Source organism: Dermacentor albipictus, chromosome 3, assembly GCF_038994185.2.
Source record: "Dermacentor albipictus isolate Rhodes 1998 colony chromosome 3, USDA_Dalb.pri_finalv2, whole genome shotgun sequence".
NCBI classification, from domain to species: Eukaryota; Metazoa; Arthropoda; class Arachnida; order Ixodida; family Ixodidae; genus Dermacentor; species Dermacentor albipictus.
In genome coordinates, this window is record NC_091823.1 from 147,799,256 (window position 1) to 147,827,137 (window position 27,882).

General features: G+C 48.7%; 1 protein-coding gene across 2 annotated transcripts in view; it reads left to right on the forward strand.

The window, feature by feature from the left end:
* LOC135896681 (uncharacterized) overlaps positions 1-27,882 on the forward strand; it is a 108,278-nt gene that overhangs the window by 76,363 nt on the left and 4,033 nt on the right. For both annotated transcript variants that reach the window (XM_065425166.2, XM_070536156.1), the window contains one exon: positions 17,178-17,303. In XM_065425166.2, the coding sequence (XP_065281238.2) occupies positions 17,178-17,303 (126 nt within the window). The remainder of the gene's footprint in view (positions 1-17,177; positions 17,304-27,882) is intronic.

Below are 27,882 nucleotides of genomic sequence, written 5' to 3' on the forward strand. Positions count from 1 at the left end.
TGCTTGAAACATTTTTAACGCGGATAGGTCGGGTAAAAGAAACCTCTAACGAAAGGGCGCGCAATAACGCAGACCATTTTCAACGTTCGACGTTGATAAAACTGATATAGCCATGCACACGGCGGGCTGACATATCTAGAGTTCTTATTTTTGAAATTGATTGTGAAATTTCCCGGCATATATTTTCTTTCGTGCCTAGTATCATTTCTCAAAAAGTTATGCCATACCAAAATCTTAGCTGATTCATGTTAGGATCACTTCACCGAAGGACAATTTGAAAGCCAAATCCTTCGGAATTACGGCATCAAGAAATTAACGCCGATGCATTAGCAAGCCTTTTTGTAGTACGAGAAAACGCGCCTTTGACAGAATACATTCTGGAAGTAGTACACCACCATCGGTTCATATAAAGCCTAGACCCTACGTCTGTGTTTTAAAAAAAGTAAAAGGTAAATATGAACATACAAAGCGTAAGTTGTTACAATTTCTCTTGGCGGCGTTGAAGTTCAAATGAAGCTGATCAAAAGGCGCAGTTCGAGAAAAATCCCTCCGTTAGCTCGCTTGAACGCACCACCTCCACCGTTGACAACCGCAGTCGAAGTGATCGCAGTAGAAGGAGCTTCGGCAAAGCAGTGCAACGCGGATACTGGCAGTTATTGGAGTAACTCATTTACGAACTTCACGTGTCATAAACGCAACAACCAAATCCTCCAGGCGCACAGTGCGCTGCGCGCCAAAGGAGCGAACGTTGGGACATGGCCTCCGAGATCTAACGTGGCGCGCGTTTCTGAAAAACGCGCGCGGGGGTAAATCTCTAAGGCCATGGTTGGGAGCATATGCTAGCTGCACCAGCGATAGATGCCGCCACTGTCGGCGCCCATGAGGAGCCGAGAGAAGGAGCGCTGGCATAGGAGGAGGAGAGATATATCGTTAGTTTTAGATCATTTAGGGGCTTTAGTGCAATAGCGACCAGGAGTCCAGGGTAGGTAGCAATGAAAGAGGTCCCCTAGGTACACCTCAGAGTAGCACCGCAGTCAGTATGAGAAAAGGGAGGAAAGCAAGAAAGAGAGCTCGTCCTGTAAGAGGCTACATAAGCATGCAGGGCGGAAGAGGAAAGGAAAAATGGGCAGATATTGAGGAGCAGTTCAAGAGAGAATAAACAGGGGTGTACGCGGTTACAGAAACGCAGCTAAAAGGCTCGGAACTGCCGCCAGTGATTGAGAATTATATGTTTGGGAAAGGTGCGGCTCCACTAAGTCGGAATGAAAGGGAGGGGAAGTCGAGATGCTTATCCATCAGGGAGCCAAACGGAAAAAGTAAATTCAAAATGTCAAGAGCATTGTTGGTTACGATGCAAAATGAAAATATCACGTAGCTACGTTTGGGTGAATGTCGGATTTTCCATTTGTTCATTGCTTCTCTCCATCTTGCGGGTTTCTGCAGAACTATTACATCATGCACAACGAGAGGAAAGAACATTTGGCTGGGAACGCCTTAGTGCTGTTATTAGGGGTTTCGGGAATGACGCGCAAATTACTCTATTAGGTAACATGAATGTCCACATACAGGATCTAGATAACGATGCCGACAACAACGGAAAGTCAATGGTACATATATGTGGGAAGCACAGCCTTGTTGTCGTGAATACATGGCATGAGTGTGATGGGCAGGACATTTGGGAAGTGAAAAACCGGCAATCCACCATTGATTACTGTCTCATTACGGAAGGAATTTATGATAAGTTGAGAGAAATGGTCTTTTAGGAGGAAGGGTATACCAGCATAGGGAATGACCATAAACGCGTCATTTCGAAAATCGGATATGTTTCTGGGCAAAAGAGCAAGGACCACAAAATGCAAATAACAAATGCAGTCACAAGAGCCGAGGAAGTATTTGGCAAATGGCCAAGCAAAAGATTATGAATATAATGAGCTTCTAAGTAAAACAATGACAGAAATGCGCAAAGAGAAGCAACATGCTCGTTGAAAAGGCAAAAATAAACCAAAATGCTAGTGGAACAGGGAGATACGAGAAGTGATCGCCGAATGACAAAAGGCATCCCGAAAGCACAGGCAGGCAAACAATCGCAGTTGCCACCGTATGAAGTAGCCAGAAAATCGAAAATATACCTGGAGAAAAATTCCATGGTTCAAATACAGGTTCAAGCAAAAATAAGCAATGAAAGTGAACGTCAGTTGTTAGGAAAACGCGAACAAAGGAAGGCCGCGCCTGGAATATTTTGCAACAACATAAGCTTATTAGGAAGGAAGTCTGGAACAATCGAACAACATATCCTAGACGAAGACAGAAACCGGAAAGGGACGCGGCATCAAATTACATCCGAAAGATCACAGCCGAATCATTCCAAGCTGATGAAGGGGGAAGAAGAGCATGAACGATAACGAGACGGAAAAGGGGCTGGTGCTCACAAACTTGAAAAGCCGAAGAGAAAATTCCTAAGCGCGCAGCCACAGGGCTAGACGAGATTCCCATTAGGCTGAATAATGAACTAGGATCAAAAAAGTAAAGAAGCTCTGGTGAAAGCAGTGGAAAAAAACTTTATAAGATAGACGAATACCAAACAGTTGGCGACAAAGTAGAATGAATTTAATTTATAAAGGTAGGGGGGAGAAAGACAGAATTCACTCGTATAGGCCGTTGACCATTACATCAATAATAAACAAGTTAGCAATGCAGGCTATTAAATTAAAGCTGCAAGCATTTTCAGAGAATAATGGCATATTGGGAAACCTTCTGAATGGCTTCAGAATATGTAGGCGCCTTGATGATAATTTATTTGTCCTTTATTAACGCGACAGCGTTCAGGAGCGCGTGTCGCAGAAAAGGCGCTGTCGGCGGCGTTGGCCGTGAGCGAAAAATCGCGGAAGGCAATTCATAAATAAAAACAACTTGCAAGACGGGCTGGGTGGGAATCCAACCATAGTCTCCGGAATGTGAGATGGTGACGCTACCACTCAGCCATGAGTTCAATGGTTCAAATCGCGGCAAAAGCGCCTCTAGTGAATACGGTGTCGCCTTAGAAACGTGCCGTAGAAAGTCATACTGCGGTGTATATCGGTAATTATGAGCATGTAAATTACAGAAGTCGCAGTTAAACGAGCAGCGAAGTGCGTTTCCGCTACATTTCTTCTGCGCTTGGGGCACACGCAGATACATCTTGTGGAAACACAGACGGCACCCTCCTCGCAGTGTACGGCGCTGTCCCGACAGATGGCGCACCACTCGCCCGCTTCTCCCGTTCGTCTCGTTTGAGCGCATTGGGGCCGTGCGGGGACCGGTGCGAGAATGCCAATACCCTTGCGTTTAACAAGTTTTCTCGCTCTCTCCCCTTCCAACTTCCAGCGTGCGTCGTTCAAACCCTCGCGTTTAGGCGACGCGGCTCCTCTTTCCGCTCACGAATTCCTAGGTGCAGCGTCCGATGCGATGTGTGCCGTGCTGCTGGCGAGGAGTCATGCGTCTGCGTGCTGCTCCCAAGCGAGATAGAGGACTGTTTCATCGAGGCGTCAGATCCATGATCGCGTCCACCTTCATGGCACGTCGCGGCCCGGATGTCCGTTTGGCTCGCGTAGATGCTTTCTTCCTCCGATACACCGAGTTCTTCGATTCGTTCCGCTTGCTCAGGCGAACGTTTCGTCTTTGTGTGACTCAAGAGCATGCCCAGCGAATGAGTGGGCGGTGCGAACGGGGTGCGATAATACTGTCGCTTTCCACTCTTGAAGGCGAAGCTTAAGCGCCCTCCAAGTTTTTTGTCATTGAAATATCCAAAGAAGAAAGAAGTCCTCTATATGTGGCTTTTTTAGACATTTCTGCACCGTATGATAAAGTAGACCGCAACATTTTCTGGGATATTCTGGAAGGGGAATGCTTAGGCGACGATTGTCTACAGGTTGTTAGAGAGATTTACCTAGAAAATACCATTTGCGTTGAATGGGAAGGGATGAGGAGCGAGGAGAAAGGTGATATCAACAAGGGACTGAGGCAAGGGTGCCCTTTATTCCCACTGCTTTTTTGATGTTCATGGTGAAGAAGGAGAGGGCGCTAGAAGGAAGTGATATCGGGTTTAATCTCTCATACAAACAGGCGGGTACAGTAGTAGAGCACCAGCTTCCAGGTTTGTTTTATGCGGACGCCATTGTGTTGCTAGCTAACAAGCAAAGTGACATGCAACATTTGCCTAATATCTGTGGACAGGAACGCGATAATTTAGGTCTACAATTTAGCGTGAAAATCAGGTGTTATGGTATACTATGAAAACAGTGACGAGAAAGTGTCAATACAGGACCAGGAAATGCTTCGGATAAACGTATATAAATACGTTGGTGCAAGAATAAACAAAGGCAATAAATATATGGAGAGAGAGAGAGAGAGAACGAAACTTTTATTTGAATCAGTGACTTGTCAGTCGAGGTGGGAGAGCTCCTTATTCCAGGAACCCTATGGCTTGGATCGCCCTCCGGGCCCGGGCGACGAGTTCGCGCTGGTCGACCAGGTCAGGCTTGGAGATCGCAGCCTCCCACCTTTCAACGAGGAGGTTTGGGTCTGCGTCTGCTGGGGCTACTAGTTGTGCCGCTGTGATGGTTTCTCGGGTTTTCTTCCATTGCAGTAGGAGGTGCGCCAGGCTGTCTGGCACGTTGCAGTGTGGACAGGTGTAGCTGCATAGCGTCGGGTGGAAATGATGCCGTAAGCTTCCATGGGTAAAGGTATTGCTCTGGAGACACCTGTAGTCAGTGCCTTCGTTTCTCGTTAGTTTTGGATGTGGTGGAGGGTATACCCTGCGTCCAAGGCGATAGTGCTGCAGTAGTGCTTGATACGTTAGCGGTATTGTTTCCGTTCCCTCCGCTGATTTGGTTGGGTGGCACAAGCATAGACTCTCGTGCGGGGAGGCCGGGTGGACTCTTGCGCGGGCCGCGGCGTGTGCCGCTTCATTCCCCTCGAGTCCCTCATGTCCCGGAACCCACATGATGCAGGTGTAGGGGGGAGGAGTATCGCCACGTTTCAGTAAGTTGATCGCTTTGGTGGAGACCCTGCCTTTCATGTAGTGGCGTGCCGCTGTTTGAGAGTCGGTCAAGACCACTATGGCATGCTCGCTTGTATGGGTGGCGAGTGCTATAGCGGCCTCCTCAGCTGTGTCGGCTCGTTTGGCGAGAATTATCGCCAACGCCAGTGTCGTACCCTTGTGGTCTGTGACGCTGATGGCGAAGGCATTTCGGCCCGGATACTTGGCTGCGTCCACGTAGCGCGCTTGCGGGTCGTTATGGTGCTTGCGTCTGATGGCGTTTACCCTGGCGAGCCGTCTGCCTCGATGGTGTTCTGGATGCATATTTCGAGGTATCTGCAGAACTTGTAGACATTCTCGGATCTTCCACGTGACCTTTTCCTTACATTCGCCATCGTGTTCTGGGTTGGTTACGTATCCTGTGCGTCGGAGGACTGCTCGGCCTGTGGTTGTTAGCTTGAGCCTCTCGATCTGGTTGATGAGGTGCGCTTCCGCGAGTTCTTCCCAGGAGTTGTGATCTCCCATGCGAAGCAATCGGTCAGTGGAAGCGGTTGTCGGCAGTCCTAGGGCGAGCTTCGTGGCCTTTCGTATTAGGAGGTTTAGCTTTTGTTTCTCGGCTGTCTTCAGGTTGAGGTAAGGAGTTCCGTATGTAATGCGGCTGTAAAGGAGGGCTTGTACCATTTGCGAGGTGTCGTGCTCTTTGAGGCCATTGCGGCGATTGGCCACCCGTCGTAACAGATGAGTAAGCTGTGCCACGGTGTTGTGTAGCCTAGGGAATGTGGCGCAGCCGCACCCGTCCTTGTGTACATGGACTCCGAAAATTCGAAGTGAGTCGACCTTCGGTATCGGGACTTCCTGAAGAAGGACTTGTGGGGCCGGCCCCGGGTGCGTGCCCCGAGTACTAACAGCTCGGATTTATCTGGGGCACAGTGGAGGCCGCAGGTGTTGAGGTACCGTTCGATGATGTTGACCGCCTCCTGAAGACGGGCCTCCTGTTCGCCCGTGCTCGCACCTCTCGTCCACAGTGTGATGTCATCTGCATATAGAGCATGGTATATTCCAGGGACGGTGTCTAGGAGGCAGGGAAGGTTGAGGAGGGCCACGTTGAAGAGGAGTGGCGAGACTACCGAACCTTGTGGCGTACCCCTGATAGGTAGGTGAAATGCCTTGCTCCGGAGGTTGGCAATCCCCACCGTGGCCGTACGTTTGGTGAGGAAAGCACGCATGTAGGCGTATGTTTTAGCACCGCAGCCGATATATTCTAGGTTATGGAGAATGGCTTCATGGCTCACGTTATCAAAGGCGCCCTTTACGTCTAGAGCTAGAATGGAAGACTTGCTGTGTTTGCTCAAATGGTCAAGAATATCTACCTTTAGCTGGAAAAGAACGTCCTGCGTCGAGAGCATCTGGCGGAAGCCGAACATGGTGTGCGGATAGCGATCGTTTTCCTCGAGGTGTGTGGTGAGCCGCTCGTTGACCATGTGTTCAAGCAGTATCCCGGCACAGGATGTAAGTGAGATGGGGCGGAGATTTGCGATGGTAATGGGTTTGTTTGGCTTGGGTACCATGGTTACCTCCGAGTGTTTCCAGGCCGTTGATAGCTCGCCCTTTATCCAGCAGTCGTTATAGTACCGAAGGAGAGCCGTCAGCGCCCGAGGGGGTAGCTGTCGAAGGTGCTTGTTGGTGACTCTGTCTTTGCCCGGGCTCGTATTGCGTGTTAGCCTATAGAGGGCCGCCTGTAACTCTGCCTGTGTGAAACGCCGATCTAGCTCTTCGTTCGGTGCTCCTTGGTACTCCATGGGGTGGAAAAGTTGGTGGCAGTGGCTTCTGGGTTAGCTGAGCCATGTAGCTTCTTCTGAAGTTCTAGGAGTAGCTGATGCTCTGTGCCGCCATAGTTGTGGATTAGTCGGTGAATTGTCTTTGTTGGGTTTTGGTGTGGGTGTCGTCGACCAGGGCTCGAAGTATATGCCAAGTCTTCTTTGTGCTGAGGGTCCCTTGAAGTTGGTCGCAGAAGGATCGCCTGTTATGGCTCGCTAGCTGTTCAGCGTACTCCTGTGCCTGCATGCTTAATAGGGCAATTCGGCGCAGGAGCTTGCGGTTGCGTTTGAGGAGCGATCGCCGAGCCTCCCATAAGTGCAGCAAGTGATTATCTACCGCCGGATTGTCCTCGTCTAGTTGAATCGTCCTGGTGTGGCCGTCAGCCGCCCCTACGATACTGTTCAGCCATGCTTCAATGTCTTTGATGTCCGAATCGTCAAGCTCATTCCTATACGCGTTCCAGTCAGTGAGTCGTGCCTTTCCTGTCTTGGGCGCGCGGTGAGATTGTTCAACCTCGATTCGAATTATGTGGTGATCGCTCCCTATCGTGTTCGGGAGTCGGCTCCACGTGGCCTTTTGCACGTCTCGAGTGAACGTGAGATCAGGATTGGTGTCCCTCGACACGCTGTTGCCCACTCGGGTGGGTTGGAGCAGGTCATTCCATAACGTAATACCGTGCTGCTGTGCGGCGTCGTGAACTCGTGCCCCTTTCTTGGTGGTATTGGGGTAGCCCCAGGCCGCGTGTGGGGCGTTAAAGTCCCCTACTACAACCAGCCGGTAGCCGTTTACGATCTTGCGAAGGTCCCGGACGAAGTGGTCGTAGTGGAGTAGCTGCTCCCGCGGCGCGCTGTAGAGATTGGCCAGGTATAGGGTCTGTAGATTCTTGCGAGTCGGCAACACCTCCACTATGGTGTGTTCGATTTCAGTGTCTTCAATTTCGTGAGGCTGTGCGGTTAGTGTCTTCTTGACAAGAATTGCGGTGCGGGCAGTTTGTGCCATAGTGTCGTAGCCGGGGAGCTTTATTTTCATGGTGTTGGTTTCCTGTAGCGCGATCATGTCCGGATTGTTTGCTTTGAGATATTCTTGCAGGCTGGCTGAGCGGGGTCTATAGGATCTGCAATTCCAGTGCCAAATGCGGAGGGTGGGAAGCTGCTCGTAATGTCTACGTTTGGGAGCCGCCATGTTGGTGTTTGTCCTCCACCTGGAGTAGGTGGTTTGGTGTTGTCGAGCTAGAATCCTCCGCGGATTCCACTCGTGCTGTCTTTCGTCCTTTGCGTTTGGCTCCTAACTGCTCCGCCAGATGTTCATGAGCCACGAAATTCTTGTAAGCATATGTCATGAAGTTGTGTTGTTGTGCCATGAAGTCATCCAGTTTGGCGTCGAGTGTGGTAACCATACGGGTTAGTGGCTCTATCTTTTCCATGATTTTAGTTACCACTGTCTGTATGGTTCTGTCAGCTGATGCGAGAAGTTTTGTAGTGAGGGTTTCCTCGAAGACTCGAAGGCGTCGTTCAACAAGGTCAAGAATCTTCGCTTCATGTGCTTGCAGCCGTTCGTCTACCCGCTTCGTTATTCTAGCTTCTACCTGTTTTAGTACGCTTTCTTCTACTCTCTTCGCTACTTTTTCCTCGAGTTCTGGCGTGTTGCACTCGGCTACCGGTTGTTGTCGTATCGTCCTCTGTAGATCCTGTACTTTATATTCGAGAGTCCGTATCGTCGCTGTCTCGCCCGAACTGTTCGGGTTGCGTGAGGAAGTCGAGGCGCTGCTTCCGTTCGCCGCGGCGACGTAAGTGATTCGCCTAACGGAGCGAGACCGTGACCGAGAGCGGGATGTAGAGCCCGATCTTAGGATAGAGCCAGAGCGGCTCCGGCCAGGTCTTTGTCGACGCGAGGGCCCCCGTGAGCTGTCCGAGGTGGTAAAGAGCGCGGGGAAGTGTTCGGTGCTCAAGCTCCAGTGATTCTCTCAGGCGCGAGCGTTGTCAAGCTGCTGTCTTCTTACGTGGTAGGGAGGCGGGTTGTTACGGAGCTTCTTCTTACATTCCTTGCCTGCCGTTTCGTGGTCTCCGCCGCAAATCTTGCACTTCGGGTGACAATCGTGTTCTTCCGTGACTCCATCGCGCCCGCATGTGTAGCAAAAGTTGGCTCTCGGCTGAGGACAGATATCCTGTCGCTGTCCGATGGCGCCGCAGGTTCTGCAGTATTGGACGGATTTTCGGTAGGGCTTGCATCTGTAGTCACCGCTCTGATACGTTACGTAATAAGGGACGTGCTGTCCGTCGAAGGTGACAACCGCGGCTGTTGAAGATCCTAGCATTCGCGCGCCGAGAATCTTGAGTCCACTCGAAGGCCGGCAGCTATCTCCGCGGGACTTGTACCCGGTTCGAGGCAGTATATCACTCCGCGGCACACATCGTCTGGGTGTTGAATGTGGGGATTTACTTTATAGACGGTTCCGCCGAATTGTATGGTGTTGATGTGCTGCAGTTTGGAAGCTCGTTCCGCACTTGCCGTGCTCGCGATGATCACATTCTCTAGTTTCTTCACTTGTACACGGACGTTATCGTGAAAGTCTTGCTGGACCAAACCGCCGGATCTTCCGATGGCATGTGTCACTGCGATAAGTGTGTGCTTCGAGAGGTCACGTCCTACTTGAGGGCGGAAAACGATTTTGAAGTCATCAGTAGGGAAGGGTCGCATCCTCAGAATGCGTTGACGCTGCGGCAGAGCTTGTGCTTGAGGTTTGGCGTCTGGTTTCGGGACTTCCATGGCTCTTTCCTCGGCAGATTTATTGTCTTCTTTTGCTGATCTGCCTTTACGAGAGAGAGAGAGAATCAACTTTTGTGCTGAGCCCTTAGTGACGGTTGGTGCGCGCTAGCACCAGATGGGGTGGAACCTTATTCTCAGGTCCCATATGTGTCCAGCAGTTCCTGGCCCCTAGCCGCCAGCGCGAGCTGGGTCGGTAGGTCGGGGCTGGACAACAAGGTCTCCCATCGCTCGGGGGGGGTTGGGGCTGGGGAGGGTGGGGGGCAGGGATGGTGGGGGGTTCTTGAGCTTAGTGCACTCTGCAAGGATGTGTGCTAGAGTGCCTTTTGACCGTCTGCAAAAAGGGCATGAAGTGTCATGCTCTGTCGGGAACATCTTATGCAAGAGCACTGGATTCGCTAGCGACCCCGCTTGCGTGCGGCGCACGATCGTTTGCTGAATTCGGTTGAGTTGCGGATGCGGACGGGGAAGCCTCCATCTGCTGCTTCTGTACATTTGCGTGATTTCCTTGTAGCTTGTCACGGGGTGCGGTAGCCCTGGCTCGTCCTCGGCCCGGATCAATAGTTCTCGGGCATAGTGGTCGGCGAGTGCGTTGCCTTCCACTTGCGAGTGAGCCGGGACCCACACGAGCTCAACGGCCCGCCCCGGTGATTTGCATTTGCTGAGGATCGCTAGTGCAACGGAAGAGATGTTCCCCTTGCGGTAGCTTGCGTAGGCGGTCTGGGAGTCTGTGACAACGGTCCTCACTCCCGGTTGTGCGAGTGCGAGGGCCACGGCCACTTCTTCTGCTTCGGCTGTATTCGTCGTCCGTATCGACGCGCCTGTGACAAGTTTATCGATGGTGGTGACGACCGCCGTTGCTCTGGTCCCATGTTTGGGAAGTGAGGCGTCCGCGTAGAGGACCTCGGGGTCCTCTTCCAGCTGTCGAACCAGTGCCTTGGCCCGCGCAGAGCGTCTCTCGTTGTTCCTCCCCGGCTGCATGTTCCGGGGGAGGGGCTTGGTCTTAATAATGTCTCTCCACGTTGTGGGGAGCGGCTTCGTTGTCAGTAGCTGTTCAATTTGCCATCCTATCTTGCGTAGGACGGCCCGACCGTGCTCTGTCCGGCTCAGCCTTACCCTCTGGTGGGATAGGTGTGCTTCCACCAGCTCTTCCACCGTGTTGTGGGCACCCATTTCCAGCAGCTTCTGCGTTGACGAGAAACTTGTAGCCACTCGATGTGGGCTTTACCCGTCGTTTTGCCGCTGTTCGCGTCGTATGTCCACTGTGGTATGGTGTCGGAGTTACCCCGGTCACCTCCATTCGCGCTGTTGTCGGCTCTTGTAAAGCGTTCGCCATCTCTTTCCAGAAAAGCGGGCGCGCTTCGCCTCAGATGCTGGTTCTGCGTGATTCGCTCCTACTGCGAGAGCGCCGTGCTCGTGCACCGCGGGCCTGCAGACGCGAGCCGCTGGTCTCCCTCTCGTGCCACGGGTGCCCCGGCGTTAGGGTTATCTTGGAGCGCACGGTCACAGAATGTTCAGGGTTCGATTATTCGAGCAAAGGTCTACTCACTGCGTCGTGGCTGGTGTCAAACGATGCCTTGCAACTTATGGAATCCGAGGTTACCAAATTCGCTGTGTTTCCAAGCAATGTTCCACACAAAATAGCGAGAAAAGCAGGAACCCATGTGAGGTACGACTGTGCTCTTCGGCCCCCCGGCGGTCTATTCAATATATGGAAACACAGGAAAAAACAGAAACACCAATGAGGAAGAGAAATTCGGCTATAATGGAACGCACACCGCAATGTCGATACTATAGGTACGAGGTGCTCCGTGGTATGTGGAAAGGTTTAACGGTTTCACGACTTACATATGGAAACGCGCTTCTTTGATTGAAATCAGGCATACAATCAGGACTCCTTGGCAACCAAAGGTCATTCGGCCGCCTCGCATTGGGCGCTCACGGGAAGACTACAACTGAATATGTGCAGAGTGGTAGAGGCTGGACAAGTATTAAAAGTAAGAATTATTGTGAAGAACCACTGAGGAATGTGGAAGAAAGTAAATAGACTGGGAGAGTGTTCAGTTATGTGTACAGGAAAAGCATCGATTCACAACGGAGGAAAAGATTTAGGAAGTTTACCAGTAAGTATACGGCCTGTAAGGTGAGCAACACAGCAACAAAAACATCAAGCGGAAAGTCAGAGAGGCTGAAATAATCCCATGGGTGGCGGCAATGGAAAAGAAACCTGCCATGTGTAACTACTTAAGAGGAAAAAACGACACACGACAGAAAATTTGTGATAACTTAAAGGGAAGCTCATTACTTTTCGAAGCGAAATCAGGATGCCTTTGAACACGCACTTATAAAGCGAGATAAAACAAGCAAGAAGAAGCGTGTGCTTGTTTCGGTAAAGCTACGGAAACGATGGAGCACGTCTTACTATAACGGGAAGATATCTGTCCAGCGATCGATTTAGCCACCTCTGGCCTCCTTGAAGCTCTTGGGTTCAGCTATAGCAGGGGGAAAGTAAACATGTCCAGGATAGAGAGTAGTAAGAGGCGATCGGAAGATTGATGTAATAAAAGTATGGAAACGACAAAGGAAGGAGGCGCAGAAAAACAAAGTACAAATTTTGGGTGCTTAAACTTTGGTGATGGAAGCACTTCGCGTTTTTTTTCTTGTATTTTTGTGTTTTTAACATATATAGGACATTACGCAATAGAATAACAATAGCTTAGTTGCACAAGCCACCGCCATGTTCCGAAGGTGACGCTCATATCGTCCGTCCGTCCGTCCGTCCGTCCGTCCGTCCATCCATCCACACGTACCTCAGGAGTGAAGTAAAGCCTTTCGGTATATTTTAATGATCCAGGTGCCTCCATCGTGGCTGCTGGGTTCAGCTTTGACGTAAACGTCATGACACCATTTTCACGACCGTAATTAAAACCAGAATATTGTTGCGACGCAACAGACGCTTAAAAGTCATGGTGCAAAGGAAGGCGAAAACGGCCATTTGGGCTTGGCACGAGTTGGTTTCCATATTGGTCTCTGGTTGTGCTGCTCTTGCAAATATCTTGTAATCAGCTCCTTTGTTTGTGTCTCTCCGCACGCAGCAAGCGCCTGTTGAACTTCAGCTGACGTCATTCCCAAGTTCCAACCCTCCTACTGTCTCCTGTCACTCCGTCGTCGCTTTGTTCGCGCTGTTATCATTCTGAATGTATACCAACTCGCCTAACTTTCCACCCTAATACAGTCATGGTGTAGATGCTGTGCTAGGGCCGTATGAGACTGGCTACAACAATGTTATCGCTTATGACAGCCGCCTCCTCTCGCCATCAGAGCGCAACTGTTTTATTACCGAACGGCAATGAATTGCTGTTTAGGCAGTTGCAAAGTTCCGTCCTTACCTTACGGTCGTGCATTTTCTTTAGTGGCTACCATCGTGCTCTCTGCTGGCTTTCAACCTTTCAAGGACCGCAGGGACCGGTTTCTTCATTGGGCTTTAAAGGGACCCTGAAACGATTTTGACGATTTTCTACAAACGTACGGAGTCGTTAGAGTAGGTCCTTCTGATTATTAATTGACACATCTAAGTGCTCCGTGTAAAGCGTGTAATTTATTATAAGGTTTTAAAAATGCACATCGCTGCCGATCGCAGCACGCTGCTCGGCGGAATTTTAAGCCGCCCCTACCCATATGACGGCAATCACCCATATGACGTCAGTGGGGTGAGCTATCCGATTGGCTGACCAGGGTGCCTGATCGGTAATTTTTCCAGCTTTATGGTAAACAAATGATCTTTGTAATAGTTGGAATGTTAGTCCATTTGTTTTATAAAAAGACAGTTACATAAAGAGAATGCACAAGAACAATTTTTCAGTACACTTAAGTACTTTCGGCACACAGCAAGTGTCGTCTGCTTGTGTTACACGTACTCCATTTTGACGAGAGCTCCGCGGTCAGAGTCGGTCTCAGTCTTTTCGCGAGCACTATGATTCGACTTTGTTGCCTTGTGGACTACGAACCTAGCGACTGGCAATATGTCAAGCTGCGACATCGTGTCCCTCTGCAAGGCAGCATACGAGCGAACTGGCTGCTGTGCATCGGACTGCTGCTATCCGATCGGCGCCAGGATTTGCGCGTTTGTGGCCGTCACTTTACAGCGGAAGATTACTAACGCAAGAGCGTTTCGCAAGTCCGGTATTAGGGCAAACACGAGCGCAAGGGGACAGGGTCTGGCCGCTTGACTGTGCCGGGATGAGCCATGAGATGAGCATAAAGGCAAATGTGAATGGTCTGCACGGTGCAGCCACCTGGTGGCACAGAGCTCAACCATACACAGTAGCAGCAACGAAGTGCATTCTTCTTTGCTGCTGGTGTGTATTTTTCGCAGGAGTGTAATCATCAACACGTTATTCTTATAAATGTTTAAAATAATTTACACTTGGTTAGAGCCATATTAGCGCTTTGTTTGACTGGTTAAGTGCTGCGCCAACAAGTATCTGGACCGTGCAGACCGATCAGGCTGCTCATGTACGTCTACGCTGAAGTTCCTTCATCAGCTTGAGTTTATGCCTCCAGTCATTTGCCGAAATGACCAGCTTGCCTGTGGTTACTGGAATACCGGACACCTTCGGTGCTACGACAGAATGCTCGCAACGCACGCTGCTTCGATAGCTCTCGGTCGACGGCCAAGCGGCTAGCGGAGAGGTCTCGCGCGGGAGGAGGCGTGCTCCGAAACAACCGGAAGTGGACGATGTGACGTCGCATCGTGACGTAGGACCAGTGAAGGCGGAGCTTAGCGCCGCTCGCTCGGCGAACGAGTTGAGGAGGAAAGGCATGGCTAGGGAGGAGGGTAACTTCTAATCGCTCGTAACTCCATTAATACGTAACGCTTCACTTAAATTGTGGTGCGAATGTTCTACTTAAGCTGTACCCTATGCACCTACAAAATTTGTCCGAACCGTTTCAGGGGCCCTTTAAGGCTCTAAGAGTATTCATACTCTGAAATTCACAAGTCCAGACGCCTGCACAAAGACTTGGATAGTTTGTCGCGTTACCCCGTTGAGAACTCTGACGCCCCTGTCATCGAGAATGCCTCTTGTGCTTTCTTCTTGTCACAGCGCCTCCGTATCGCCAACGAGCAATGTCCTGGTACTTCACTCAAAGCGCTCATCCATCGTTTTGAATCCGCGCTCGACGAAAGAGAAATAACTTTATTTAACGAGGGGTTTCGGGCACGTAGGTCGTAGGGTCCCCGCACAACCCCACTGCAATCCATGTTTGTAAGTTCATGGAGACACTTCTTTACGCTTCTTCGTTCCCCGGGATCATACATTGTACGGTCGTAATGCTCATCCCAAAGGCCCGATCTCCTCATCATCCCAAAACAGCTCCATTGCACCGTTCTAAATGAACTTCACGACGCACCCATCGCTGGACAGCTGGGCGTGTCTCGAACTGTGCGACGTTACGTCACAGCTTGTGAGCTATGTCAACACCTTGAAAAACCATCCCTCATTCCAGTTGGTTACCTGCGTCCACTTGGAATCCCAGCAGAGCCATTCAGTCGTATCCACTTGGACTTCCTGGGTCCTTTCCCGGTATAAGCGTCAGCGAAAAAGTGGGTTGCCGTCGCTGTTGACTGCGCATTCAGAAAGGCCCTTTTCACATTTCCTGTTACACGGCCTCATGTTGATGCATGGCGCTCCACGTCAACTGCTCACAGACCGAGGACGTCCCATCTTGTTCAAGGTCATCAATGACAGCATGCGCGTAAGCTCTATCCAGCATCACCTTACGAATTCCTACCATCTACAAACCAAGGGCTGACCGAGCGATTGAACCGCTTCTTGCAGACATAATGGCGAAATAAGTTTCCGCCGGTCACCGCAATTGGTACCTCGCTCTACCTTACCTTACCTTCGCCTATTATTCTTCTTGCTCTGACATTGCGGGCTATTCCCCGTTCTACCTTCTTGTACGGCCGTGAACCCACGCTACAGGTACAAACCTTGCTACCATGGATTACGACCTCGACCAGTGAATATGCCCGTGATGCCGTCACTCACGCTGACCATGTTTGACAACTTGCACGCGCTCACGTATCAGTGTTACAAGAGAACCACAAACGTCGGTATGACCTCTGTAACTGTGACGTGAACGTACTAGTGCTGCTTTGGCCACCTTCCAGTCGAGTAGGCCTTTGCGAGAAACTCCTGTCCTGTTACAAAGGCCCATATCGCGTGGTTTGCCAAGACACTGATGTCAACTACGAAATCGTTCCAGCCTGCCTCGCAGCGTCCTCCGCTCAGACCACCAGTGATATCGTCTACGTCGCCAGGCTCAACAGGTCTATGCTGACCACAGATATTTACCGGCACTGGGGCGCCAGGGGTTGTCTTGCAATGCAATAGATGTTGAAGCTACATGGCGCAAAGGAAGACGAAGACGGGCATCTGGGCTTGGCCCGAGCTGGTTTTCAGCTTGGTCAGCGCTGCGCTGCTCTTGTAAATACCTTATAATTAGTTCCTTTGTTTATGTCACTACGCACGTACAACTATGAAACATAGTTATGTGTTCCAAAAACACAATATCATTGAATTAATTTTGTAGCTCGTAGGAAGGAACCTAGTAATGAAGTTTTTGCGGTTTGGAAAAATGCAGTGTTATTCTAAACGTTTAAATGGTGATCAGACTCATGTACGTAGTTCTTCCGAAGCCCTGTGCAGCCGATAACAGCTTGACTAAGCCAAACTGCCGCGTTCAGATTCCTGAAACGACACACGGTCATGTGTGAGACCAGGTGGTGGGGGATTTTAAATTGAGTACACGAGGGTTCTGGCCTCCACTCCCTTGCTGCTGCGGCCGTCGCTGAAGGTAATCGAACCCGCAACATCGTGTTCCGCAGAAGTACACACTGAGCCATCACGACGGGTAAGAATTGATGGGGGCGCTGAGGCTTTCGTTTGGAGGGCAACATCCTGCTTCTATACGTCCTGATGTCTCGTGCGTTTCCAAGGACGGGTGCCCGTCATGTCGACGTGTACAAAGGTCTAGCCAACTAGCTCAAACAAAAGCTCTGCTTCAACCTTGCGCTGCCGGATCCAGCAACTGTGTGGTGATGTACACACGTGCTGACTAGTGCAAGAAGCTCGACGTCATCGGTATTTGCGCAGGCTTCATTAGCAGCTTGCTATTGTGTTGTCAGCTACAATGCCAGACTTCTTTTGCTACACTGCGCAGATGGTGGCTTAAGAATGGCTGGCGCACTGGTGCCCGATCAGCCTTTGCTACGTTTATATCAATTTTCACAGGTGCAAATCTGCGGATCCATAACAGAGGTGACACCTTCTTTCTGCCAACGTTTCTACCAAATATGGTAGTACCCACAATTGTTGCCTTCCTTATATTTTCCGCTGAGATTCTGTTCAACAAAAAGCATAATTTTTGGAAGTACAAAAATCTCTTGCATCTCTTGCACTGAAGCATTGGTCACCAACACTGGACCTGTAGCTGGTAGAACACACTGCAGATCGCAGTGTAGTTACTGTACTTCTCTTCAATAGTCTGAAATTTCGTTCCTCTACTCCGACAGGTCTGCTCGAACAGGGGATTCAACGGCACGTTCTACAAAGACGGAACCTACGACGCCTCTGTCGCGTATGACAGTCAGCAGAACTGGCTCTTTACATACGATAGCGCCCCTTCGCTTCGATCTAAGGTGAGAACTCTGTCCATGCCGTCAAGGCTTGTCTTTTCTCAGGGATAATTCTCTATTGCAAGTGCGCACGTGCCCAATGCGTCCATGACAGTGTGGTGTGTGTTTTTGTGAGTGGAAGTAGCCTGGAAGGATGCTGCCAAAATCATGGCTATGATGTGTTCGTGCCAAATATGAATGTTTGGTAAAATGAGTAAAGTTCTATGGTAAGAATCCGACCGTGACAAAAAATTATTAGTAGCGTTCACGCCATCTTCTAAGGTTCAGTCAGTTGCTCAGTTTGTCATGCATTCTTCCAACAAAGCACATCAGGGAGTAAAGTGGAGCATCTAACATTGTATCATGTACCAGCACAATTGCTTGCACCCAGGCAATCTTTAGGAGGAGGCTTTAGGGCCGGGGCTTCCACTTGATTATATGTAGTAGTAGTAGTAGTAGTAGTAGTATGTTTATTTGGCCATATTATATACAATACAATATGCCCTCGAGGTGAGGCTAAAGGAGGTAGACCAAGCATACCTCCTGACAAGGCCTAAACCCCGATCACACATCATGGAAACGGGGGCCGAATGGACACAGAGGAAAAAAAAACAAACAATGAGCAAACATGATCACAATAGAAAATAGTTAATGATAGACAATAATAAATATCCATTAACAATAAACAAAACATTTCATAATATGCACAATCAAAAAAGAAAACTAAGTATACAGAATTAGCTGAAATTTAACCGGGGGGGAAAAGAGTCGTCAGTTTTTTCTTAAATACAGACACACTATAACTTTCTAAAGCAATCTGAGTAAGAGACTGGTAAGCATTACATAATGTTATAATTTGATAATCGGTTGTTTGTTTACCATAATTTGTTCTGGGTCTTGCAGTAGATAGGGCAACGGAACGTAGACCATACGCAACGTTTCTCGAATTATAAGTATTAGAAAAAGAGTTAAAGTCATGTTTGACTTTATAAAAAATGTGAAGAGCCAAACTAAAATTGTATAAGTGAAAGAAATTGCGAACATGAAATGTTTCGAAAAGATTAGCTTCAACAGATGAACTTGAACTTAATGAACGTAGAGCTCTTTTCTGGAGAGAAAGCAGTTTGTGTGAATCAGTTTTGTTGCATGTACCCCACACTAGGTTGCAATACACCAGGTGAGACTGAACAAGGGCAAAGAAATCAAAGGCAAAGAACAAGGGCAAAGAAAAGAACGAAGAAATCGTTTTAGTTCACCCCCCCCGGGGGGGAGGACACCAATGCGCATAATTTGGTGTAGTTTGTTATATTTAAATCAATACGGTAAAGTATAGCAAGTGTGCAAAAAGATTTTATCTTTAGGCCACCAATGTTTGATGCCTATAGCTAGAAATATGAAAATTAAAGAAAAAATAATATTATCAAATTGATAACTCTGCCACTCAGCAACGAAAAACGCCGTCACATTTCTGTAAACAGCACCTAACAGGTGCGTACCATGGGCTCCGTCGACTACGGCCGCTCGAGCACAAGTGGGATTTGACGGTCTTGGTTTCTAGCTGGAATCAACAGCACTCGACGAACGGACACCGAGAAATTTTCGAAAGGTTGGCCCTTGTTTAACCCCTATTCTGAGACTTTGAAGTGTTCGACGCGCTGCATGGTGAGCTAAGCCTGAGGTTCGACCTAGCGGCGAGAAGCCACCGCCTCTGGCGGAGGCTCAGCTCGGAGACTACGATGGAGACCGTAGAAGCTACGGAGATCGATCCCGAAAAATTGAACGTGCCAGGGCAACGGTACGTTAGAAAGAAGAAAAGGAAAGCGGGCCCCCTAGTGAAAAGCGAGGCATGCCATATGGAATGGCAGCGAGCGGCCGAGAAGCTCGCAGGGAGGAAGATGGCGGCTAGGTCGATTGAAAGGCAATTTTCCTGACTGGGAAGCCCTGTTGCGGTCCGAGGACCCTACTCCACAGCAACAGGCCATCCGCCTGGCAGAAGAAGCCGCAAACAGTCACGACCCCTTTGCTTGCTTCTAATCGCGGTGGTCCCGGCCCCCGTCCCCAAGGCCTGTGCGCCGGGGACGGGGAGTAGAGGGCCTCCTAATCCGGTGGTACAGTAATGTTGCTATCATCATCATCATCAACAGTACCTAAAAATAAACGTAAATTCGACAAAATTCCTGCAATATAAAACTTTTGCCAAACCCGTCTTAGCATTGGAACACTTTCACTTAGGCTGTAAATTGATATATCAAACTTCCCTGCTTCGGCTTGTGAAAAAGACGCAGTTTACAGAAAGGCGATATCTATATTTATAGCAGAATGATGGATTTGTAAACTTTACGTTTCTATTTTTTAAACTTCCTCCTTTCTCCGAAATTTTCTCCAATTTTCCTCAAGTATTTTAGACACTAGATCGGAATTCAGCTTGATCGATTCACTATAACTTAACTTGCTCTCTCAAACGCAACAAATTTAATTTATACGGTACACCGGTCCTCTCATAAGACTTCTTTACATTCATTTGCTGCTCATTCATTGCTACTAATGCCGGTCTTTATTTAAAATTTTCCAGTGTTTATTTTTAACTCACCCAGAAATATACTCTCCTCTTCGCAATTAGTATTATAGAATAGTGTTAGCACGGCGCTATGGCTGAGTGTTACCGTCCCTGCGATCACTTATTTTATACGTGCTGCCAAACGGCCCACACCCCACCAACGTGTGCATGTACGGTGCGGATTAGCTTGGGTGCAGTGTGCTGCTAGATTGCCAATGGACGGCTACGGCAACTGCAAATATATTCTAACCCAAGCACACTGCTCTAATTGTCTGCGACGCCCAACGGCGATTACAGCAACGCAGTTGTGTGCGAAGCAGCACGAAGGAGACACATAAACAAGAAGCATCACGGAATGTCGGACCAATATTTGGTGACGATCCATTTCACTTTGCTTTCTTCTCGTCATCAGTTCTGCAGACTGCACAATCACAGCGATAATGTGGATATCGCGGCGTCTGAGTCGATGACGCCAATGACCATGGGTGCAAAAATGAGAAAATTGCTTGCATCGTTACAAAATGGGGCCCTGTTTAAAAATTTGTTGAGCTATGCTAAAAGTGCAGAAAAACACCAAAACGGTACAACGCTGGGCTAGCTGGTTCATTGTAGAAGGTTCGGGAAACCACGAAAAAAGAAAAAAAATGGGGATGTCCGCGCCCAAGTCATGTCTTTTGTAGCCTTTGCCCACGTTTTTCTGATCTGTCTTTGGAGCTCTACAAGCGAAGTAAACCTGTAAGTCGAGGTCACTATGCCTGGCGAAAGGGGTGGGCTCTATGTATAATGAGAATGTATAACGAGCACTGTAAGATCTGATAACTTCACATTCTTGATCCAAAATATCGCGAAAGAGACACACTTAACACATCTTGTAATTAGTCCATTTATTTCCTTTGTACCTAATCCAGTTAACTCCTTCAGCCATTTCACTTGGGGTAGGTCATCGCCACGCCACCGCTATCACTATTGGCCACTAGGAATGACAAATTATATGCATGAATTGACACCGGACAATGACGCGGATCGTTATAAGGCATGCCCCTACAGAATCACAAGCAGTAGTTTATTTGGAGTATGCCTGAGGGAAACCAGGGAGGCTTTCGTGAACAGTTAAGCACAGAAGCTTTCTGACTGGCACGAGTGACGTGAAAAGAAAGGAAATTCCGGCAGAATCCATCTTTCGACAACTGCCGAAAATAACGCAATTCGCATTCCAGCGGTGTAGCAACGAACCGTGTTGCTGAAGGTACCTATATTTGCTGCTTATACAGGAAAGGAATTCGGTTGAGAGAGTTCGTCGCATTTAATACACGCATGCGCTACAGCGGCACCACAGGCGGTAATGCGCACACTTCCACACGCCACAAAGATAGCGTCAGTAAACGCGCCCTCCCTGCGCCAGCCTGTTTCCTTTTTCTTTATATGAATATGCACATAGAATTAGGGCTCGACGTATTTGACTATGAATGAACCACGGCGCGATTGCGTAGGCGCCCATTGCAGGCGTGAAACGTTTTGTTGTCAGCTAGAAGACCACTTCTATCTCACTTTCGTTAGTCTGACGGGTACCTACGGAGTCCGCTCGTAGCAACTGAAGAGCGACATGAGAGAGGTCCGAAAGCAGCGGTCCAAGATAGCGCCTGAAGTATCCAAAGAACAGTAAGTGCAGTAAAAATGGACTCAACGGCCTCATGGAAAAAGGAAGTAACCGCCGAAAGTCAGCGCCAGGACTAGGGCACAGTTAAACTGGCGCAGGGACGAATCACAAGTATATGGAGGGCTTTTCATGGTCGAATAGCGCTTCGTGAAGGAGTGGCTGAGTAGCAACAAAGGCCACGCGTAGAATGCACAAATTCGTGGAGGAAAATGATTTCTCTCTGTGTGTGGGTCCCTTTCTCTAGGCATCGAAATTATTGGACCCGTAGAGCAAAATAACTACGCAAAGTAGGCATCACTACACAGCAGGCATGGAATTGTCCGAGCTTCTATTCAGATAACAAAAGGGATGGAGGCGTGGCACAGTTGTCTCTTTAAGTCTGCATCGTGTATGACAGGGAAGTGCCCTTTTTCTCTCGCTGATGGGAAGGTGCGCAACGCACTCTGTTCAACGCACTCTGTGAACTAAAAGTTCACCGGAATCTACAGCAGCGATCTTTCCCCCTCGTCATTGCCGCCTTCACAGCGACAAAATGCTCAATCAGGTCATGAGGGTTTCCATCCAAGAGCACAAACCCACTGCTAGTAGTTGGCTATATAGCGGGACGGAAATGTCCTACCAACGCAAACTAGCTCTTTGAGGTGAGCGCCGCCTGTTCATGAACATGGTTCCCATACTATGGCGCATACCCACAATGAAGGACCGGCCATAAAGCGTGCCCGCGTGCTGATTATGATGATGATTTCCATACTACGGCACATGTCTGCAATGGGGGATTGACCAAAAGGTGGGCGGTACATATTGTACAAACGCCAACCAGCTCTTTGGGATGATTGCCACGCGTTGACGATTATGACGTTTTTCACACTATGACCGGCACCAACAAGGCAATAGGCGAAGAAGCGTGCTTGCATGTTGATTTTAAGGATGATTTGCATACTTTGGCGCGTACGCCCAATGAGGCATCGGCGAAGAAGCGGCCGGTTCATCTTTTTAGCTTCTGTTCTCCCTCACTCCTCTTCTTTCTTTTATTAATTATTGACTTAGACATGTTTGATTTTGACCTTTTCTTTTTTGTATTGTTTTTTGCATTTCCTTTCTAAAATCAGGTATGTGTGTTTTGCCTCCGCATCTACCTTCGCCCCCTCCTCTCTGCAGTGTAGAACTGTACCTTAAGAATAAGGTGAATAAATCGTTTCGTGGCGATATATATATATCAAAACGTTCATTTAAAAGAGAAAAAAAAATGCAGAAAGCGAGTGGGTGGAGCCCCTAGTCCAGGGCCCCACTGGCTTGAGCAGTCCGCCGTGCTTGGTCGAGAAGCGCTAGTTGCATCTCCCGATCCTCGCTGGCGACCAAGTCTCCCACTGCTCCCTTCCGGAAAGTTTGCCGGCTATTTTTGGTGTATTCATTTTGGGTGGCCTGTTCTGGCAGTCCCACGTAATGTGGGCGAGAGTAGGCCGGCCTCCACACCAAGGACAGCGAGCGCTGTACAGCGTTGGGTGAATGGCATTTTTCAAATAAAGGTTTGGAAATGTGTGCGTCTGTATCCGGCGCCAGTCATAAGAGTCCTGCCTGGATAGGTCAGGGTGTGGTGGACTGTACTTTCTTCGCTCGCGCCGCTGGTGCTCAAGGATGTCTCGTGGTAAAAAGGGGTTTTCGTCAGAGTGGTCGGCCGCTCGGTTGACAAAAGCACGAGCTGCGCCGTCCGCTCTCTCATTGCCCTCGAGTCCTGTGTGACCCGGGCACCAGATGATCATGTGTTTCTGCGTTAGGTTGGAACCTAATAGTTGAGTGGTGCTGTGTGGTAGCCTCCCGGTCAGGAATAGTCTACATGCGACTTGGGAATCTGTAAGAGTTATCGACGATTGTCCCAGAGCGTCCTTAGTTTTAATAGCTAGCGCGATGGCTGAAGCTTCTGCGGTATTCGCAGATGCAACTCTAGCCGTGGCACAAGTCACAAGCCCTTGATTTCCGGCCGCTCCTACCACTGCGAGGGCGTATTTGTCAGCACCACATCGAGCGACATCTGTGTAGACTGTATCCGGGTTTCCATCGAATTGCTGCATTAACTTTCGAGCTCGAGCATTTCTACGTCCCTGGTGGTATTTTGGACTCATGTTCGTAGGGATTGGGGCTACTATGATCCTTTCACGAAGGACTCTGGTCAGAGATTCGAGTTCTTCTCCCGCATACTGTGGACGAGTAGGGTAACCCACGCGGCAAAGTAATTTTCTGCCAGAGGTGGTTAAGCTAAGCCGCTCCCGTTGAGATATGAGCGTCGCTGCCCGTAGCTCCTCGTAGTTATTGTGAATCCCGAGGGCCAGCAGGCGTTCAGTAGAGGTTCCCTGTGGTAGGCCGAGAGCCGCTTTGTACGACGTTCTAATCAACGCATCTAGGGCCTTTAGTTCTGTTTTCGTGGGGTCCTGGAAAGGGAGGCTATATGTGAGACGACTTAGCACAAAAGCCTGAACGAGCCGGATCGTCTCTGTTTCCTTGAAACCTTTTCGGTGATAAGTTACTCTAATGATCATACGAGAGATCTGTTTCACCGTAGTCCTAAGGGTTTTAATGGTGTGGTCTACTCGTTTGTTGCTTTGCATCCACAGTCCGAGGATTCGCATTTTTTGGACTTCCTTTATCTGGCTGTCTCCTAGAAAGAGGTTCACCGGCTCGTGAGTTTGACGGCCTCGCCTTCGTATCCTGATAAATTCTGATTTATCGGGAGCGCAGCTCATTCCACTGCTGCGAGCGAAGGTTTCAACAACGGTCACTGCTTCTTGCAGGATTTCTTCTTTTTGTCCTAACGAGCCGCTGGTTGCCCATAGGGTAATATCGTCTGCATATATTGCGTACCCTAGCCCAGGTATGACGTCGAGAGTTTTGGCTAAGCGTCTCATACCGATATTGAAAAGAAGGGGGGAGAGTATCGCCCCTTGCGGTGTACCTCTATTGGGCATGCGAAAAGGGTCTGAGCGCGTAGTGCCAATGCCTATTGTCGCGATGCGAGAGGTCAGGAAATAGCGGGCGTAATCATAGATTATTTGTCCACAACCGATGTCACTTAGCTCAGATAAGATAAGTTCATGTGAAATAGTGTCAAATGCGCTTTTTAAATCAAGAGCCAGGACGAGATGTTCCGCACCAACCGTGGTGTTGCATAGAACTTCTTCGCGAAGTAGCAGGAAAACATCTTGTGTCGACAGATGCTGGCAAAAGCCGAATATGTTAGTGGGAAATAGGTTGCAGTCTTCAATGTAAGGCGTGAGACGTGTGTGGATCACCTTCTCAAATAATTTGTCAAGACAGGAGGTTAGTGATATCGGCCTGAGATTTTGTAGATCATGAGGTTTTCCTGCTTTCGGAATAAGCACGATTTTGGCCTCCTTCCACTGCTGTGGGACTACGCGCCTCTCCCATATTTGTTCATTAAAATACCGGGTAAGCTGTTCTAGGTGGTCGTCGCTCAGGTTCCGGATCATAGCATTTGTGAGCTGATCTGGTCCTGGAGCAGTATTTCTCTTCGCAGCTTGCCCTGCCGCGAAGAGTTCTGCCTTAGTTATCGGAGCGTCTAGCACCGCGTTTTCTTGCCCTTGGTATGGCAAGGTGCATGGGGGAGTGATTACTGCTCCTACGTACTTCTCTTTAAGCTTAGTGAGGAGGGCCTGATCTGTTCCTGAAAATTCTCCGGCAAGTTTTTGAAGAGTGCAGTTATTGGCCGTTTTTGTTTTTCCTGGTTCCATTATGCTGCGAAGTATCGCCCATGTCTTGGAGGTGTGTTACGTTTCGCGAAGTGAGTCGCAAAAGCTCGCCTAACTCGCTGTCTCTAACTGCTGTGCGTAAGCGTTTGCCCGCTCTGATATTTCAGCAATTCTGTGGCGCAGATTGCGATAAAGTCGCTGTTTTTTCCATCGTTTAGTTAGCCCCCTTCTGGCTTCCCACATATGTAGCAGATGGTTGTCAACTACCGACGTTTCCGCTGTGAGCGCTAGCCGCTTAGATGTTGCTTTATGAGCGTCTCGAATGTGTTTTGCCCACTCTTCAGCGTTCTCAGGTGATATCTCCGGTGGGGATTTTGCGATAATTTACCCAGTTCGGGATTACCACCTGGCCACAGGGTCGGCGAATTTTCGGGGAGCCTACCGACACACTGATAATGAAATGGTCACTGCCTAGATTCTCTCCTAGATTGGTCCAGAATACCTCGTTGACATTATTTGTGAATGTGAGATCTGGAAAGGTGTCTGCACTGACGCTGTTACCTAATCTTGTCGGGTTTTGAGGGAGAATTATGAGTTGGAGATCATATGCTTCAGTCGCTCGCCCACCCAGACCCTCCCCGTGGTGCATACCTTGTCTTACATTCTTTACAGAGTTCTTCCTCGGAATTTTAAGAATGACAGCTAATAAACAAATGACATGAAACAAAACACCGACAGCGCATGCCTTTTGCGTTTTTGTGTAGTGGCCACGTCTCAACGACGTCCAGGCGGGGCCCACGTTATGGGCATTCAAGACCACAGCATCAGCAGCAGCGGAAAGTCCAACAAAGAGGCAACGAAAGCTTCGCTTTGAAATGAATCATTAAAAGTCAACATAAGCACTGTTGCAGTGCGCAGCACGAGTGCGTAAAAGCGCCCGCGCCAGTTTCTTCTGCACTAAAGACGCAGGAATGAAAAGAGCAAATCTATAGGCTTTCATTAACCACTTAACATACATCACGAAATCGGCATTGGATATGCAATAATAATAATAATAATAATAATAATAATAATAATAATAATAATAATAATAATAATAATAATAATAATAGATATTACACCGCATTTTACAGTGAAACCGTTAGCCCCTCGTTGGTGGGCATTTTTTCTGGTGGCTATGGTGTTGGGCTGCTGAGCACGAGGTCGCGGGATTGAATCCCGGCCACAGCGAGCGCATTTCGATGGGGGCCAAATGCGAGAACACCCGTGTGCTTAGATTTAGGTGCACGTTAACGAACTCCAGGCAGTCGAAATTTCCGGAGTCCTCTACTGCGGCGTGCCTCATATCCATAAAATGGTTTTGGCACGTAAAACCCCATAATATAATTTTTAATTTTTTCGTGTCCATGTCCATTGTCAAAGTATGTGGGCCGATCGCGGAGGTTCTGCAATACCGGGTCGACCCGCGGCGAAGCTAAAGCAGGCTTTGTTTTTTGGAATCACGCATACAACATACAGAACAGCATTCGTTTCCATAAAAAACAAGCACAGAACAAGCATCCAAACCATAAAATTGATGCTCCTTTTAACAATGCGAAGCGCGTGGCGCTCCCCGCGTACGTTTTCCCTGTAAAGATTATACGGCTGCACAGCTTGCGACTGGGGTAGTGACGTCACTAGCCTTTCGCATATGAAACAACCAGACTAGCAACTGATTTCATTGTTGTTGCAGAACTGCTACGGGGAGGCAGCGCTCAGTTAGGGCTCCCGTGGAGCCGCGTGAATACGAGGTGCGGCAGTGGGAAAAAAAAGTGACAATGAGATGAGTGGCAGCAGGCTTTCAAAATTGTCATTACTCCCATTACTACCATTACTATAAATTTCTATTGCTACGATTAATTTAAAGCAATCAAGCATTGCATGCGCCCCTAAGCGTGGTTTTCAACAGCTTCACTGGACGTCCACTCTCGGAGGGCCAGGATGCCTATTCAATTTTGATAATGTCAGAGGAAGAACACTCTCACAAAGCCATTCAATAAGAACTGTTGCCGTCGACCTAACGAACACGTCTATTTGATATGTGTTTATTGTTTTAGCTGCTTAGCTAACGTAATCACTAAGACAATGGGTTGCTTTAGTTCAGCAGAATATTTATTAGTGCTTTGTGTAAGACACAACCGCTCTGTTTCTTGAGCTCTAATACTAGAAGGGGTGGACATTTATTGCAAGAAAACTCAAAATATGCGACTGACTAATTAAAACTAACTAATTAACATTCTAAATCGCTTCCTTAGGACACATATTGCGTTTCACGATTTGGATGCGTTGGTCATGCGGGACAAATTATCTTCCGCACGTATTGTGAGACTGGTATCAGCTTCGAGGCACGAGTTCACTAATTTTCTACCATGAGGCGTTGGAACTTCATTGGAGACGAACTGGAACCATATTGTTTCAGTTCATTTGTTTCGCATGGCTAATCAACTCATATTGTCAAAAAATAGACCTTATGAAAGTAGATATTCCCGTAAGATTGATGGCGATTACCGCATAACTGCTGCCAGCTTTAAAATTCTTTCCAAATTGACGTGCATTGGCAACTCCCCGGCTTCAATTCATCATATTCAATATGCGCTTCCATGTAATTATCAAATTAATAGTTCAAGTGATTTAAGCAAACTTGGTTCG